The sequence below is a fragment of the Fundulus heteroclitus genome, chromosome 14 (genome assembly GCF_011125445.2).
Source record: "Fundulus heteroclitus isolate FHET01 chromosome 14, MU-UCD_Fhet_4.1, whole genome shotgun sequence".
In the NCBI taxonomy this organism is placed as follows: Eukaryota; Metazoa; Chordata; class Actinopteri; order Cyprinodontiformes; family Fundulidae; genus Fundulus; species Fundulus heteroclitus.
The window spans coordinates 5,232,901-5,251,151 of record NC_046374.1 but is presented as its reverse complement, the minus strand read 5'-3'; the positions used below and the strand labels follow the sequence as shown (position 1 = coordinate 5,251,151).

Genomic DNA, 18,251 nt, shown 5'->3' with positions numbered 1-18,251 from the left:
GGCTGTAAATACCTTTGCAAGGAAAAAACTCATCAGGTTATATGTAGTTTAGGGTTAATTTCAGACTGAAAACACTCATTAGAATTGAGACATTAGACTGTTCTGGCCATATCAGTCAGCACTCAAACAATACCCGTCACTGTTACACCAGGAAAGGTTTAAACAGATAAATGTTTTCACTGCATGAAAAAGTCTTCTGTTTCCTCCTCAGTGGCTCCACAGAGCTGGAACGAACAGCGGCGAGTTAAGTTTGGGAAGCGAGCTGGAACGGCCTACCTGCTGGGCTTTGTTTGTGGGTTTGCTGATGCTGCGCAACACTCTGTGGGCTAGACTGTGGTTTAAGCTGTGCGTCGTTGGATCGGCCAGCGGCTCGGTGAGGCGGGAGCAGGACAGGAGCTGCAGCACGGGAAGAACCAGGACCGGACTCAGCCAATGAGCCAGCTCGGCCTGTTCAGGGGCTAAACTCAGCGCTGGAGAAAAGATTTACAAAATATAGTACATATATAAAATACATCAAGTCACTTTTCAAGTAGCTTTTTCAGAGATCAAAGTAATTCTCACAATAACATAAAAAAATAAATAAAATAAAAAATTACATGGACCTCATAAAACTTTTTTAAAAAGTAGCTACACAATCAACTGACCAATAACTTGAGATCCGCTACTTTCTCTTATAAATAATTGATCAAAGGAAATGCTGAATGCAAACTAAGGAAAACCATGTTCAGTGTTTCAGCTTCCTTTATGTTGACATCAGCTGCTGCTAATGAAATGCATTGATCTGCTGATCAGCAGCAGCTCTGGTCCTCTGTGTTTAGTGAGTCTGCTGCTGTGGAGCATTCAGGAGTGTTATGGTGAGCTCCATTTGTCCTCAGTAGGCGGAATTATCGACCTCCGAGGCCAAAATTTAAACTGGAACGGCCCAATAGTCGCCATTAAGAATCCTAATGCCTGCTCCGTATTATTTATGTAGCATTTATAATCGTACAGGTGCCATCTTTCAGTATCCATCAGACAGGATGTTTCAGCTGTTTATTGGCACAAAATACCGCCTAGAACAGCGTTACTCTCATTGTTATTGTTTTAACAATAGTAGCCATAGCGGCTAAACCAGGAAGGATCGCCACTTACTGCTGTTTAATGTTTCATGTTCAGTTGAAAAGTTTAGCGCAGCTTCAAAAGAGACAAAGATTTTGCAATAAAACTTTACTTTAAAATGCATTCTGAGGCTCTGGTTGGCTGTGTTTGTACATTTAACAATGGCTTTTGTGCGAGCGTCCATGCTTTTTCCTACCATTTGACAAGAGGGAAACTGGAACACAAAAAGACGGAGATGACTCGTTAGTTCCGACCTCCGAGACAAATGGAAGGTACCATCTACATATTACCAAAATGGAAAGACAACAGCAGCGACCTTGCAAGTAATCACTGATGCCCATCAGTCAGGCATGGGTTAGAAGGCAGTTTCAGAACAATTTAAAGCCCATGTTTCTACAGCGAGCAGCACTATTCACAGGTGGAAAACATTTGAGACATCGCTGGAGTTGTAGTGAATAAAGGCAGCATTCTGCCTTTGTTCTTATAAATCACTTTATAAAGCATTAATAACTGTTTATTATGCATTCATAAAGGGCAAGAAAGAGACAGAAAAAGACACAAAACTTACCGGTTTCCACCCAAATCTATTTTTGGCTAAAACGTTTCAAACTAAATATTTCATCTAGAGTTGCTATACTAAATATTTCAGTCTAAAGTACAACCTTGTAAGCTCAATAAGCATTTGAAAACATTATTCTGCACCATGTAGTTCTCTACTTTATCAGTGCATTATAAACATCCCCAGCTATCAAAGGGAGCCTTAATGTAAAGTTTACACCATGGCATAAAGTAGAATATTACATGGTGCAGAATTATCTTTTCAAATGCTTATTGAGCTTACAAGGTTGTACTTTACATTGAAATATTTATTATATCAACTCTAGATGAAATATAAAGAAAGTCTCTGGCTCACCCTTTATTAATGCATAATAAGCAGTATTTAATGATTTATAAGTGTTTACAGAATAAACCATTTATATGCCTCTATAAAGGGACCCTTACTGTAAAGTGGTACAAAGCTGTTATTCAACGCAGTAAACACCAATACAATGTGCAGCCTTCAGTGAGATCATCAATATCACCATCTCCTGAGCGATCAGCATCATCACCATCCTCTCCTGCACAGACTTCAGCATCATCCTTTTTATTATCATCATGATAGTCATCTTTTCCTGGACAGTCCCAAGCACCATAGTTTTTCTGCTCCATCTCCATAACCATCACCATCACGTACCATCGTCGGCATCTAATCTGTTCAGTGTTCATCATCGTCTGTGCCCTCTGCATTCCTATCATCTCCTGCCCAGTCTGCATCATCAGGCTCTCCTGCACTGAATCCAAGAATATCTACACCACTTCCAGAAGAATCCCCTCAAGTTCTGGTTCCTGAGTTCTCCAATGAGAACTCCCCACAGCTCCAGTGCCATCATTCATAGCTCCTGCAGCCCTTAAAGCCAGCCTCCAGCTATTTTTTTAGGCTGGCTACTGCAGCCTCAACACTGTTAAGCGCCTTCATAGGAACATAGGATCTGTTGTGCATCTTGTCCACTGAAGGTTAGATTTAAACCATTTCACAAGGTGGGAAATATCAGCTAAAACCCAAGAATTGAAGGAGGGCATCCTTTCTTTTAAAATAAATATGACTGAGTTATATTTACATAATGATTGATTGAAACTTCAATGGTAGGCCACATCCTTTTGTGCACATTATTACCTTTTAAAAACACACCCTCCCTTGTTATCCTTTCGATATAAAGATGCTTAATTTCAAATACAGTGACATCATTTCATTGTAGAATGTTGTTATTCAAAAATCTGAGCTATATATATATATATATATATATATATATATATATATATATATATATATATATTTATATATATATATATATTAGGGCTGGGCAAGTTAACGCGTTAATTTCGCGTTAATTCATTAGACTATTAACGACGATATTTATTTTATCGCGCATTAACGCATGTTGCTCACATGCTTTCAGTCAGTGTCAGTCAGCAGGCGCGCTGACTGCAGCGCGCTGTCACGGCAGCCCTCCCGCTCCCCCTCCCCTCTCGTACATGGCTCAGCGGCGCCAGCCAATCAGCACGCAGGCTCAGCCTGGCCCGCCCACTCAGCTCTCACACAAACTTAACAAAGAAACAGCTGAGAGAGACCGCAGCAGCGAAAAAACATGAACGGGGAAGTAGCACCGTTTGGCTTTATTTTAATACTGTAAATGAAATCAAGCTGTATGTTTTGTAAAAAGCCGGTTCATTTCAGTGGAAACACAACAAATTTATCTAAGCACGTGAAAAAACATGAAAAGGTCGAGCCCCAGAAACGGAGAGAGGAGACGAAACTTCTCTCATTGCCCCGACAGACCCACAGACTGACGTCTCTGACTGAGGCGTTTCAGTCCTCCAGGGAACATCCAGGTAGATCAGTGGATGGATGGATGGATGGATGGATGGATGTTACTGGAGCCCACACATAATATGTAATTAAGACCTTAAAGGAACCCAGTACATATATTAAAAAGTGTTATTTAAGATAAGATAACATTAGCTAATCCTTTTTTTATCCCACGACCGGGAAATTTATAGGATTAAAGCAACAGGCAGGTGCACACAACACAGACAAAATTACATAAGGATTGAAATATATAAGAGGTGGATTAGCGAAAAAACACTGAACATAACATTATTATTATTATTATTATTATTATTTAATTGTAATAATAAAATAAAAACCACAAAACCCAAAAGGTCAACAGTTTCATGATACATCAAGCTTAGGGACTGGCTAATATACAGCAGGTCAAAAAAGGCCATATTTTGGCTGCAGTGCTGCTGTTCTCTTATGAAGAAAAGATCAACTAGTGCACTAAATTCAATAGATGGGTTGAAAATATCCAGTATAAAATAAGTGCTACAAATGTTACAACACTTTTGTTCATATGGCAGCAGAACATTAAAATAAAAGTGCTCTTTACACTACTTTTGAATTCATTCTTGGAGTTTGTAAATACAATGCGATTAATCGCGATTAATCAGGGCGATTAATCGCGATTAATCAGGGGTCTTACCAAGTCTAAGCAAGCTGCTCTGCTGAGCTGGAGGGGCCTCCGGCAGAAGCAAGGCCACACCCATCAGCAGCTCATCCACCGGCCAAACCTACAAAACACAGACCGCGTTAGTGATGGTGTTCAGTGTTTATTTGCTCTCAGCTTTGACGTCTGGGAGCCAAACGCCGATCATTAAGCTCTTCATTTATAGCTTACAGAGAATTGTCGTTTTAACTAATTTGGCAGCTAATATAAATAAAATGGGGCTGACCTTGGATGTGGGCAGGAGTTGCTGTATCAGGTTCAGGAGCGGTCTGCAGTCCCCGTTTAACTTCAGGCATTGGTGACATGCACACAGCAGTTGCACCAGCAGCCGAGCTCTTTCAGTTGTCCAAAGCTCTCCAGAGGCACTCATAAGACCCTGAAGCAGGGTGTCCACAAATCCACACAGTTCAAGCAATGCCTCCACACTATCCACCTGCAGCGACAAAGTTTTCATTCATTAGATTAGAAAACCAGGCAATCTAATCAAGAACATGGTGTCCCTTCACTCTACATGGCAAAGCTCTAACATATTTAAGCATTCTAAATCTAATAGCATATAAATCACATATGGGGGTTCAACAAGGCTCCATACTTGGCCCACTTTTACTTAATATTGACACGCTCCCCCCTCTCTTACAATAACTATGCATATAACACAACTTTTTATTTCTGTGACCGTATACCCTTATATTCAAGTGTGTCCAGAAAATGTATGACTGGATGGGAAGGTTTAAATAACAGGCTAGATGTCAGATGTGGGGAAAGCCTTAAAATGATTTTTATTGTAGTAGCACAATCTCACACAGAAGATAAAAAAGTAAAAAAAATAAAAAAGATCAATCCAGCTTCAAGAGTGGAAATGATCAAAATGAATGTTGCATTGCTTACCGTAGAAGTGACAAAATTTTCATAAACCAGCATAAACGCATCATAAAGGGGATCTGTTTTACAAAACTCACTTTTTGCACATTTTTGTACCTGCATCTGGATCTCTACTGCTTCTAGAAACAGTCCAAGGCTAAAAAACTAACAAACAAAAAATGCTGTATAGCCCGATGCGACATATATGTTTTTTCCTCAGTATTACACATTTTTTGACTGATGTGACTTATAGTCTAAAAAATATGGTACATGTGGCAAGGGAGAAAACCACAAATTTAAGACCTTACAGTTATCCAAGGCCCAGGGGGGTTTAGCCGCACCCGTTTTTAATAACAATGCTACACAGATAAAAACCACTGGGTTGTGCTTGAGGACTGTCTGTAGACCAAAACAAGATGTATGACAGGCCTCGCCCCTCTACCTTCACTCCTGCTGTAACCTGGCCCCCTTTTCCCCTTCTCACCAGTCGCCTTCTATGCGCATATGTGTAAAGGATAAAAACACAGCATAACAATGTCACCTGACGCAGGAACATTTCTAGTGAAGCAGTAAGTAACTCATAATTTTCTAATGCTGCTAACAAGAGAACAAGTTGATCCACTGGGCGTGCTCTACGCCATGTTGCCCCAACATTCCACTGCTCTGATGGTGGCATTTTATGGGCAGGAAGGGGCTAAGCCCTGATTGGCAGCCGTTCACATGCAAATACGTGCATCATGCGCACGCGTTCACACACGCACAGCAGACCTGGCTATGTAAACAAAAGACTGTAGAACATAGAGCGATGCGGTGTGATGTCAGACCATAGTCCATCTGAAAAATTACCTTTAGTTCTTCACATCAGTATTTTTTTGGGATTATATCCAACAACAGTTTAACAGAGCAGAACAGATTGCTTAGATGGATTGCACATGATTCTGATTTTATTCCTAATGCTATTGGCAAAATATTGAGTAGCTAGGAAAGGGTTCCAATAATATTTTAGGATTTGGTAAAGAAGGCTATAAAAGGGTTTGAAGACAAAGAACCATCCATTCATCCTCTGGCCCGCTGACTACCTTTGATCACTGCAAAAACGGATCTAAAAATAATTAAAATTTTCTTAAAATGAGTGTATCTGTCCTTGATTTGAGCAGGTAAATAAGATGATCTGCCAATGGAATGAGTATTTTGACCCCTAAAATAAGATAATTAGACATCCTGCACTTGAAATAAGATGATGGAGATGAATTGTTCCTATTTTAAGTGCAAAACTCTTATTCCATTGGCAGATAATCTTATTTACCTGCTCAAATCTAGGACGGATACACAAATTTTAAGAAAATTGTACTTATTTTAAGTTCAGTTTTTGCAGTGTAGTAAAAGTCTAACTGTCTACACTTTGTAATAGGTGCACAAAATGGAATGATATAGCTTTTATTTTGAAGGCCACTATTGCTTTCTTAGCATCATCGGTGTGCTTGTGCACCTCAGCAAATGTTTTGAAAAACTTTTAACAACTTAACAAGGCATGGACTTCTAAATATTGTGTGTAGAGCTGTGTCTTCAGTCTGTGGAGAACATAAAGCAGGGTTTGAGGATTACAAATGGAGTAAACAGGCAGTCAAGTACCAGAGTTCGACTGATACAGAGCAGGCACAAGGCTCAGAAGATTTCCCAGCTAAACTGTAAAATCAACATTTTTTTTTTTTTTTTTATAAAAGCCCACTCTCCCAGGGTTGCAGCTTTGTAATATCCCACACAACAGCAATATCTGATGAGCCACAAACACTTTTAGAATGACCCAAAATGCAAACCTTCAGCTTATACAATGCAAAATCCTTCATAAACTACCTTGGGTTTCTCACCAGCACATGGTCAAACAGCAAGGCAGCTTTATCTGATGACCATCTGCACAATCTCTGACACTGTTGCCCATCTATGGCTGTTGGCGAAACATATGTGAAGACTTTCTCAACATGCCTAGAGTACACAGTCCCAGTCTGCCACCGTGGCAACAGGGACTGATGGGAGTTGGAGCGTTAGCATCAGGGCGGTGCTATCTCTATGCAGATTAGGCATGGAGGGGGGGGGGTCACTGCACCCTTTTGCATGACCTCTCCTGGCTGGATGCCAGGAGGAGACATATGACCTGCTAGGACATAGTGGGAAGCTCCAACAGCTCTGAGGTTCACATTTAATCCTTTACTTGCAGAAACCTTTGAATGTCTGCCCGGCAGAAATGGTATTTAGTTAAAACGAGAAAAAAATCTAAAATATTCAAATTGGGCCAGCTACCTCGTAGGAGGCCTGGAACATTCAAAGCACTTGAACAACTGTGTTCTTCTATTCAGTGCCATATTGTAACTCCCTTCTTAACTGGAAAACAAAAAGTTTCTATTAAAAAAAAACAACGAAACTGCTAACGGAGCCATTTGGTGGATAAGTGCAGAGACACAACTGAACATCAGCGTGTGACCTGTAAATGTGGAACCAGCTGACAAAGGCAGAGCAGCAGGCTGTCTGACACCGCTGCAGTCTTCTCCTGGTCCTCGTTCTCAGGGGTCCATCCAGCTCCTGGCTTTGTGGGCAGCAGCACCCTGAGCAGACTCTGTCGAAGCAGGGCATGCTGGGACTGCCTTTGAGGTTCACAGTACAGGTACCGAAGGAAGGGAGCCAGCATGGTGATGTACGCTGCTTTATTCCTGTGGTATATAAACACAGAATGGGGTAATAAGCAACTCCGACCAATCAAAATAGAGTTTATCCACAAAGTTTTATCACTCAGCAACATGTGAACACATGAACCAGGACTTAACGTTTTGATGAGTTTTACTTGGGATAGCTTTACAAACCCGTTCCAAACATATGCAGTGAGGGTTGGAGCAATAAGCAGCAAGTTCAAAACCCCCACTGCAGCCATGCTTACCTCTCAGCAGCTTGACGGATAAAGTCATCAATCTCTAGCAGCAGCACTGGCCAGCAGTCTGCTCGGTTCTCCAGTGCTGTGATGTATGGGTGAGGACAGCTCCTGGACAGCGGCAAAGGAGCAAAAGTCAAACACTTATCATAGTTTCCCCCCCACAGATCCCTGATTCCAGCGATGTGGACCCTCTTAAGCTGCCTGGGGCCACATGTGCATCCATCTGCGTTTAAATAAATCAACATGCCTCTCTAAGGTTGGAGCACATTAAACACTTACTGTGTCACTTAGTGGCAAACGCATATTGTCTTTGAAAAGAGTCTAAATGTCTGCGCAAACAACTTAGTGATCCGTCTGCGATAAAGCACCATCCGTCAGACAGAATCAGCTTAATAATGAGACGATAAAACAAGACGGTAAAAAAAAAAAAAAAGACACGGAGCACTGCAACGAAGAGCTGATTTTACAAGAAAATGAAATGAAAAGAAAACTTGAAAACATTGACGAATTTTTCTAGACACTAATTAGCTGGTCTTGTCACTTTCTCACCATCTGTGCATGAAATCATTCTGGTTCAGCTTTAACGTTTTTGGCCAAGTATATCAAGAATGGCAGGCTACAGACCCCTGATCTAAACCATCCCATAATGTCTCTGGCTGTATGTTCAGGGTGGTTGTCCTGCTTCAAGGTGAACCTCCACCCCAGTCTCAGGTCTTCTGTAGCCTCCAACAGGGTTTCCTCCAGGATTTTCATGCATTTAGCTCCATCCATCAACTCTGACCAGCTTCCTGGCAGTGCTGAAGGAAACCAATCCCACAGCATGATGCTGCCACCTCTATGTTTCCCAGTAGGGAATGAGGGTGTGTTCATGTGTAGTGTCAGTTCTTCACCACACGTAGTGTGTTGCCTACAGACCAAACGTCTACCTTCATCTGAGCAGAGAATATTCTTCCACATGTTTGCTAGGATTAAAGGACTGATGTCTCAGCAGGATCTGGAAAAACTAATCCATGCGTTTATTTTTAGTCGAATAAATTACTGCAACAGTGTTTTCACAGGTCTGCCTAAAAAGTGGGTCAGACAGCTGCAGCTGATCCAGAACGCTGCTGCCCGCGTCCTCACTAAGACTAAGAAAGTAGAGCACATCACTCCAGTTCTAAAGTCCTTACACTGGCTCCCTGTATCTCAGAGAATAGACTTTAAAATACTTCTGTTAGTCTATAAATCCCTGAATAGCTTAGCACCTAAATACATCACAGACTTGTTATCAGTGTATCAACCCTCCAGACCACTAAGGTCTTCTGGCTCCAGCCTACTCTGCAGAACCAGAACCAAACACGGAGAAGCAGCATTTAGTTCCTATGCTCCTCTTATCTGGAACAAACTTCCAGAAAATTGTAAAGGTGCGGAAAGCCTGAGTTCCTTTAAATCAAGATTAAAAACACATTTGTTTAGGATTGCCTTCAACTGTTCTGGTTAACTGAATCACCACTTCTTTGTTCTAATTTCTATCTACATTTTATTCCTACTTGCTTTTATTCTGTTTTAATTTGCTATATTTTAATCATGTAAAGCATTTTGCATTGTCCCTGTACTGAATTGTGCTATATAAATAAATTTGCCTTGCCTTGCCTTGCCACGTCCCCTACATGGCTCGTGGCTTTAATTTCCTGACCCGTCTGCTGTGTTCCTTGATCATCATGATGCTGACTGTTCACTAATGTTCTCTAACACAGAGACATTGATAGAAAACATGGATTCATACTGAGATCAAAGTAAACACAGCTGGACTATGTTTACTGTTTCAGTGACTTCTGAATGCAAAGGGGGCAATACAAATTCATCCTTGTGTTGCCACGTATCCTTTTCTTTCTGCTTCCCAGCACTGCACTCCTTTGTATCGGTCAATCGCATAAAATGCCTTTTAAGGACATAGCACTATTGTAGACACTGTATTTTCCAAGTTTTTCTCAAATATTTCACCGTGGATAACACAGCTAGCAGACAGTTATAACACTGTGTGCAGACAAAACGCAGGGGTCAATTCCAAGTTGAAGAAGCTGTGTCCTCTTAACCTTCCAGGCCATGGCAGGACAGAGGTTAACACAACACTGTTGTTGGTGGGGGGTCAGCAGCTCCAATTCCCCGGAGAGTTCCATCAATCAGCGACTTTCCTAGTGAAGGCAGGAAGCTCACTGACTGAGCGTGTCTGGGCCTGCAAAGACTTACAGCACGGGCCCGACATAGACAAGACCCTCTTCTCCTGTTCCGTCTGTTCAGTCTTTAAATGGTGTAATCTGTCTGACCATCTCTGTTCCCTTTCCTCAGGTTCCCTTTGACCATCTCCAGACCCTGAGCTCTAACACAGCTCCCATCCATCAGGCTTTCAGCTGCTGCACAAAGGAAGGAGTCAATACAAGGTTTTTCCTCCTTTGTGTTTGACTCTCCAAGTTCACCACTAAATCAGAGCACTGGCCGACAGATAAGCCAGGTAGGATCCCCGGGTGGGACCAGCAATAGACCTATTGTACAAAACGTCTTGGATCATAACAGTAAAGATATAGACAATATTTCTAAATTAAATATTTAAAACAGCTGGAACACCTGCATGAACCCAAAGAAGGCTGCAGATGGCTCTATGGGAGTGTAAGTCGACGGGCTTAGTCTGATCAAGTCGACAATATTCTACTAGCGCTCAGAACTGCCGTGGTACATATGTGGTAATTTGACTAGGACTATCTATGTGAGCATAATTAATAATGAGGGCTGGATGATTTCAGGATGATATTTAATTACAATAGTATTGCAGTAAATTGCAATCATGTTATCAATTATGATAAATCACAAGTTTTAAAAGTTTTCTCTCTTTACCTTTACATGATGTCACCCCTCTCCATAAGCTTTAGTTTGTCAGCTACTAAATAAATATACCCATTAAAAAAGGAGCAATAGATGAAATTTTATAATTTTAGAAAGAACAAAAACCATAGTTTTGTAAAGAACTAAAGGTATCTTTTTAGATGTATTATGTTATGACGTCACACACCATCTCTCTGTGTTGTTCTCCAGTCTCTTGTTTACTTGGCTTTGGATGCACGTACGTCCATGTGAACAGCTGCCACTCAGGGCTGAGCCACTTCCCGCCCATAAAATGTCACCGCCTCTAGCCTCAAGTCTCTAACGACTAACGAATGAAATAAGTATTTTCCCCAGCATCAAGGTCACCTCTAACTCTGCAATGCTGTAGAATAGGATTCCAATCCCAACATTTTATCATTACGCCTAAATCAACCCGTGAACAGTTAACACTTATATTGCAATTCAATATATCGGCATTTACATCAGTATCGCCCAATGTTGGTCATTCTTTAACGTATCGTACCCGTATCAGTCTGATAGTGAAACTGGTCCAATATCAATAACCAATGTTTGTTTCCATCTTCTTGTTTTTGTGTGTTTCGGGAGAGGACGGGGAAGTGGTTGCCCATGTGGCGTTTGCCTGGGTACCGTATTTTTCTCACTACAAGGCCCACTGAAAATCCTTACATTTTCTCAAAAATTGACAGTGCGCCTTATAATCCAGTGCGCCTTGTATATGATTACCGTTGTGCTTACTGGCCGATTTTGTGTGGTACAATGTGCTAAAAAATCTGTTCAAATGTGTAAATATGACTTTGGTTAACAACAAAGCCATTCCGCTCAATGGCTATTCAGAGAATTACGGTACACTGTGTCACTACCTGATTGGCCCCATAACAGGACCCCTGAGCAGTCTACAATACTGCCTGACTGTAATGTCTAAACTAGAAGTGCATTCATGTAAGGCAGACTGGGCCTAGAGTATGCGCTAGCAACAATAATCCTAGTAAGTTAATTCAATATAAAAGTTCTGTTTATTTTGGCCTTATGTTAGAAACAGGGCAGTGTAGACCAACTACTCTGTGTTCCCGGCAGAGGCGGATACTTTGTTCGTCTCCCTCTCAGGTAGTATGTGTGTACGCAGAGGGGCGGAGTGATAACTGTGCTAATACACACCGGGGAAGAATATTTATTACGCCCTATAGTCTGAAAAATACAGACTATAAGGTGTATTTTGACAGAGTGATGGAGCCCAGGACAGTGGGCAGAGAGGCAATGCCAGTTTAGTGGTAATTTTTTTCACAATGTTAAAAGGGAGGAAAAAAACACAGCTGTTTGTCACCATCTTCATATATTCCACTCCATTTATATATTGCACTAACATTGGAGGAGTTTCTTCCCTTCACTCTGAGCTTGAGAAGTTTTAGTCTAATTGGGAAACCATTTACTAAACTCATATTTAAAACCTTTGCTCTTATTTCTAAGTAGTAAAAATATATAATAAGTATTAATCAAAGCGCGATATCAAGGCACAGTGTACTAAGTAAATAAAGGACTGATACATTTCTAAATGAATAGAAAAAGAATTGGTTTTATCATCAGATTTTGATATTTCAAGCCGTAAGAATCTTTATAATGACACAGGTTGGCAGCAGGAGAATGTTGGAGGCTAGTAAGGTTTGTTTTGTTTCCTCAATAAAGCATTCATCTGAAGAGACACTCATGCGGTCATATGACGCTACAGCTGACGGGTGCAGATTATTATGAGCAATTAAAATCTCATCATAATCCTTCAAAGTCACTGGCTAATAATCAAGATCATCCCTTTCACAGCAACTCACATACAACAGTAGCTACATTCCTTTCACACTGCATAGATTAGGAATTTTACCTCTACATGGACATGCCTCACAGCAGAGTTCTGCCCAGACACGGCCTCCATCCGTGCATTCATCCTTCCATCCATCCATCCATCCATTCATCCATCCATCCCTGACAGAATTTGGTTCCCCTACATCGGGAGTGCACATTCAGCAGGTCATTCGTTTTATAAATTTTTGAATATACTTTTAAAGTTTCATTTTCAGCTTAGTGAAGCACTTTAAGCACCAACACTTTTTCACCAAGATATTGTAGAATTTTGTTTTGAATAAAGACCTTTATGCTGACCGGATCTATAAATCATTTATAAAAGTTAATATTGTCTATATGAACAGCAATTAAAAACAAAACAAAAAGGTGAACACTGTTATACTGACGTGTCAAATGTGATTTAGAAACACTTAACTTTTGTCCTAATGCTCCTAAGAAAAAAAATGTTGCCACACCAGTGCACCCAGAACAAAACATTGGCACACTTTCCATCCATCCATCCATTTTCCGTCATGCTTATCCCTGCTGGGGTCGTGAGGGGTGCTGATCTCAATCTCCAGCTGTCAATGCGTGAGAGGCGGGGTACACCGTGGACAGGTCGCCAGTCTATCGCAGGTTAGCACACTTTTACATCAGATAAAACTGGGACTAACACTATGAGTCCAAGTCAAATCACAAATCTTAAGTGCACAAGTCTAACTTGAATCTGGTCTTTTATTTTTGCCACTTAAACTCTAGTCCACGTCTCTGTAAGTTACAGATGGGGAGAGTGTGAACGCAGGTCACTTGAAATATAACATCCTAAATAATATTGACTTGAACCAGTACTTTGTGATGTGTCCAATTGCATACATTGAAATGAGGATTGTAATTAGACTTATTGTGCAACTAAACACTTCAAGCATTTATTGAAATAGGATGATGCTTCCTGCCACCTGCAGTAAGTTTAAGGTGTTTAAGATGTAAGGTGACTTGGGTCTAATTTTTTTCCAATAATATGGTGCTACAGATTCTCAACACCACTCCAAGATCTTACAGTCAGAACCCCCTTCCAGGTCGTGATGATATTGCTGGAATCAGATATTTTTATGCTTGCAGGGTTCCCACACCTTGGTAAACATCAAATTCAAGGACCTTTCAATGACTTTCCAGGACCAATTTCCTTAAATTCAAGGACCACACGTGGCAGCATTTACCTACTGTGACCGCTGAATAGGTTATCATATTTTAATACAATGCAAATTCAATAAAAGACTAAACGACATAGAAGTTGTTGGGTCAGAAGCAATGCAAGAAAGTGGACTTAATTTATAGCCTACATTGATATTGATCATATTCATAGCCTACATTTATATCCACAGTACATGGCTATGCCATACTACATTACATATAAGATGTACATTAGTCTACCGTTTCATGGAATTTTATGGAAAAAAGTGCAGCATTGAGATGTTCAGAATTATATCAATTTGTTTCACTTACTTTCATCTTTGATTAAGCTAGTTTTTGACTTTGACTCTGAAAAGTCGCTAAATATAGCGACAAAGTCGCTGAGTTGGCAACACTGCGTGAATGTAACCTATTGGACGCATGTAGGCCTAAACCGTGGACTACCAACTAACGAAGAAGAGCGAACGTACTTTTGCAAATTAAAAGTCTGCGGAATCAACATAATTTTAAAAGATCGTGTGGTAGTAAAATAATGACACATGAGTCGTCATCCGTGTGAACTTTCAACCCCACAAAAAAATTCAAGGACTTTTAAGGACAAGGTGTTTTTTTGGCAGTTTTCAAGAACTTTCAAGGGCCTTGAATTTATTTTTTCAGATTCACAAACTTTCAAGCATTTCAAGGACCCGTGGGAACCCTGTGCTTGACCAACCATGTACAGTGATGGGCAGGCCAGAACAAAAAGATTTTTTTTCCTCTATGAACCCATAAGACCCAATCTCTGTCAGACAACAACACTCTTCAGTGTGGAAGCTGTTACTGGGGAAACAAGTTCAGCTCACTTAGGAGGCACGTCAGCTATATATATAACTCTATAGCAGGGTTTCTCCCATAGTATTAGAAGCCTGGCGGGCCGCCCAGCAAGGCTAAGCGTCATTTGTTTATTTTAAATGCATCGATGTTTGAAAGCGACATAAAATGGTCAGAAAACCTCCCGGTCTAATTAGCCAACACGCTAGCTGTTATTAGTTTGACGCACATTACGTCAGCGCCTCATTAACGCCCCCTGTGCACTATCAAGAACCTACAACGACACCTAGCGCCAGAACTAGTCCATTATCTGGGGGAAACCCTGCTATAGTAAAGACTCTGATGAAGACATTCACGATCAGCCACTGTTCCTTCATCTCTGTAGTTATTTATTTAAGTCCAAATGTGCAGATTGCCATTTGACTGAGCAGGCAGGCCAGACAGAATATGTGGGAAAGCCTGCAGGGGGCAGCGAGGATGGATTGCACCACTACAACCAGACTAACATCCCGTGAGGAGCAAGGCGATGTGGCCGACATAGGCCTGAAACTCCCCTTGTCCTGCTGGGGGCTAAAGTGCTGCACGTCTCGGTGGCAGATTGCAAAGGGCTGCTCCAAGCAGACGATCAACAATGGTCACCAGTATGCCGCCTTCATTAATCCTGCAGCATTTACAGTTACCCAGCAGTACCAGCGCTGACAACCAATGACTGGCCAGGCTGCCAGGCCAATGGCGCCACCCTGCTGGCCTAAACACATTCATCTTCCCACCAGGGAGGTTAAGGCTTCAAGACAGACGGAGCTAGGACACTGCAATCAAGATGGAAGGGGAACGGACAATGGGAAAGGAGGACTGGGAGCAGGAATGCACAGAGCTTTGGAGAGACCGAGGCTTAGAGGGAAAAGCGTGTAAAAAGGGAGCAACAAGCTTCAATATAGGGAGAAGAAAATGAAGAGCAGAGGGAGCAAAATAAACATGAAGGGTAAAGGGGGGAAAAAAAGACAAAGAAGCTCTTTTTATCACCCGCTGCAACTGATTAAGGAGGCCCCAGGATCTTGGCAGAGGTGCTGATCTAAGTGGTGGAGGAGAGGGGGGGGTGGGGGCCGGTTCAGTCCAAGCTGCAGCGTATCTGCCCAGCTATATGCCACAACATAGCCTGACCTATAGCATATCTACCATTCTTTGGGTCTCCATGATTTGTTAAGTTTAAAACTGGCCAATTAAATCAACTCCAGTTCAGAGGAGCGCATCTGTGGCGGGCGTTTCCATCAGTTCCTGTTGGTGAAATGGTCTTTCTGTCCCTTTGTCATGTTTACATTACATAGCAGACTTTGGCTTTCCCCTTTCTCTGATTTTCCAAACGTGTCTGTAGCTTTTCCACAAAGAAGCAAAGGCCAGAGGTTTGGACCAAGAGGAAACTGAGCAAAAGGCAGCATCATGCTTTATAAACCAGTGTCGTGCTCCCGTAAAATCAAATCTGTCTTTATAGATATTATAAGAGAACTGAACTAGATTATGACCTGATTCTGCAGGGCAACCATGGCTGCAGCAGCTTCTGAACCTTTAAAACTCAGTAATATGACAAGGGGTTTCGGAGGGGAACCTTAGCAATCCTCTTCAGCCGAAAAGCGGTAAGCAAAAGTGCTGATGAGAAATCTTAGGGAATAATGCTATGATGTTTGGGATGGATTTAAAAAAGGCCAGCTCCTGTATCGGCAACGGTGAAAAGAATTAACAATACGTTTATTGTTTTTTAATAACTGGTGCCTTATTTCCTATTAACTGTATTGGTTTGGCACTAATTGTAAAATATGATCATACTGTGGCGGAACTAGAAAGACAACCCTATGTCTTAAAAAACTGTTTCCGTAGAACTGAGGAGGATATGGACCATTTTTGTTGGTCTCAGTACTGAGTTCCACCGTAGTGACCTAAGCGAAGATAGTCATGAAAAATGAGCTTAAGGTCTGTCTGAGTTCATAAGAAAATCCATCCAGCATTTCTTTAGGGCTTTATTCCTACTGCTCCGATACAAGCAGTCAAACCTGAACATGAACTGACCTGATGGAGTAAGGACAGGTGAAGTTTGGGCCCCCCTGCCTCTGGTCCGCTTGCATCTGCAGCAGTCTTCCAATAACCTTTATGAGCCCCTGCACATTTCTGTCCAGTGTAAAAGGACATAAGAAAAAAAATTATCACACACAGATCATATATTAAAATAACTAATTATTTGAATTGAACATTTTCAGTATTATTAGCTTAAAAAACTAATCTCTGGAAAAGGAGTGGCAAGTGTGCGTTATGTACCTGGCAGAAGGCAGGAGATTGAGGACACTGTTGAGAATGAACTGCAGGTCGGCATGGCCCTGATCCACTAAAAGCACCACGGCGTCACAGCAGGTAGAACGCACCAGAGCACAGTCGCTGCAGCACTGCTGCCACAGAGCCTCCAATGCTGGGCCCTGGTTTATAACACAACAAAAGAGGAATGAAAACATACGAAAAAGCAACCTTTTCAAATTTGTTCAACTAATCTCAACTCAAATATATGGAATGAGAAGCTGATATGAAACCCAAATCAAAGACGGACCACATGGAAAAGCAAGCTGGTGTTGAACTGCTCCCTATCTTACTTTACAAAAACGTGTGACAAGAATCTAAAGCTGAGGAAATGAAGGGGATTCAGCGTCAAGACAGGAAACAGTACTTTTCCAACAGCATAACCACCTCAGTTCATATGAAAAGAATCATCTGACCTTTCAACAATCTGTGATTTCTTCCAAGTGGTCAGAAAGTTATAAGTCAAGTTTATCTGAAAGCAGGTTGTGCTGTGAGTTTCACTTTCAATTTCAAGAATCCTGCATGTCGAGGTGAGTGAAACGTCTACATAGGGTGAGATCAGATGTACCAGCTCTGTGGCTCATGAATGGTAGAGCGCATGTGCGTTATACATGCATGCTAAAGGGTTAAATGTGTGGTAAAGTAACACAGGAGCATAAGGCATACACAATAGCATGATACAGGTATTAGATAGTCAGCAATAAAAGAATACCTAAAGCCAGTGCATGCATTTAAGTGCATTTAACCAAAGCAACTTCTCCTCCACACATCTGTGCTGGTTGATGGAGGCTTTACGGCTCACAGAAAGGATTTAGAAGCAACTCACCTGGGTGGAGGACTGAGTGATTGTCCCATTTGAGCCTTTTTCCTTCAGCACCGCGGCAACAAGATTTCTCACCGCCTGACAAAAATTAGCAGGTTTTGGTGAAATGGGACAAAGTAAGGCAACGTTTGCAAAAAGGTTTGCAGCTTTAAATTTTCAATCAGGTTCATCAGAACATCTATCAGATAAACTGATGAAGAACTTCTACAAGATTTTCAGTTTAAAGGTGGCATGACATCACTGTATAAAGTAGTTGGTATTGCTGCATATGTAAAAAATTCCATTAAAAGAATAACGTGACCCATATACGGAAGCCTTTAGTCCTCGACGCGGTTGACCAGGGTTTGAATCTGACCCGCGGTCCTTTGCCGCATGTCTTTCCCCCTCTTCC

General features: G+C 41.4%; 1 protein-coding gene across 1 annotated transcript in view; it reads right to left on the bottom strand.

Moving 5' to 3' along the window:
- focad (focadhesin) overlaps positions 1 to 18,251 on the bottom strand; it is an 82,140-nt gene that overhangs the window by 50,321 nt on the left and 13,568 nt on the right. Inside the window, exons 3-10 of the mRNA XM_012880178.3 lie at positions 17,864 to 17,938; positions 17,005 to 17,159; positions 16,759 to 16,857; positions 7,993 to 8,094; positions 7,543 to 7,768; positions 4,429 to 4,635; positions 4,179 to 4,266; positions 277 to 470 (exon numbers count right to left, since the gene is read on the bottom strand). Of these exons, the coding sequence (XP_012735632.2) occupies positions 277 to 470; positions 4,179 to 4,266; positions 4,429 to 4,635; positions 7,543 to 7,768; positions 7,993 to 8,094; positions 16,759 to 16,857; positions 17,005 to 17,159; positions 17,864 to 17,938 (1,146 nt within the window). The remainder of the gene's footprint in view (positions 1 to 276; positions 471 to 4,178; positions 4,267 to 4,428; positions 4,636 to 7,542; positions 7,769 to 7,992; positions 8,095 to 16,758; positions 16,858 to 17,004; positions 17,160 to 17,863; positions 17,939 to 18,251) is intronic.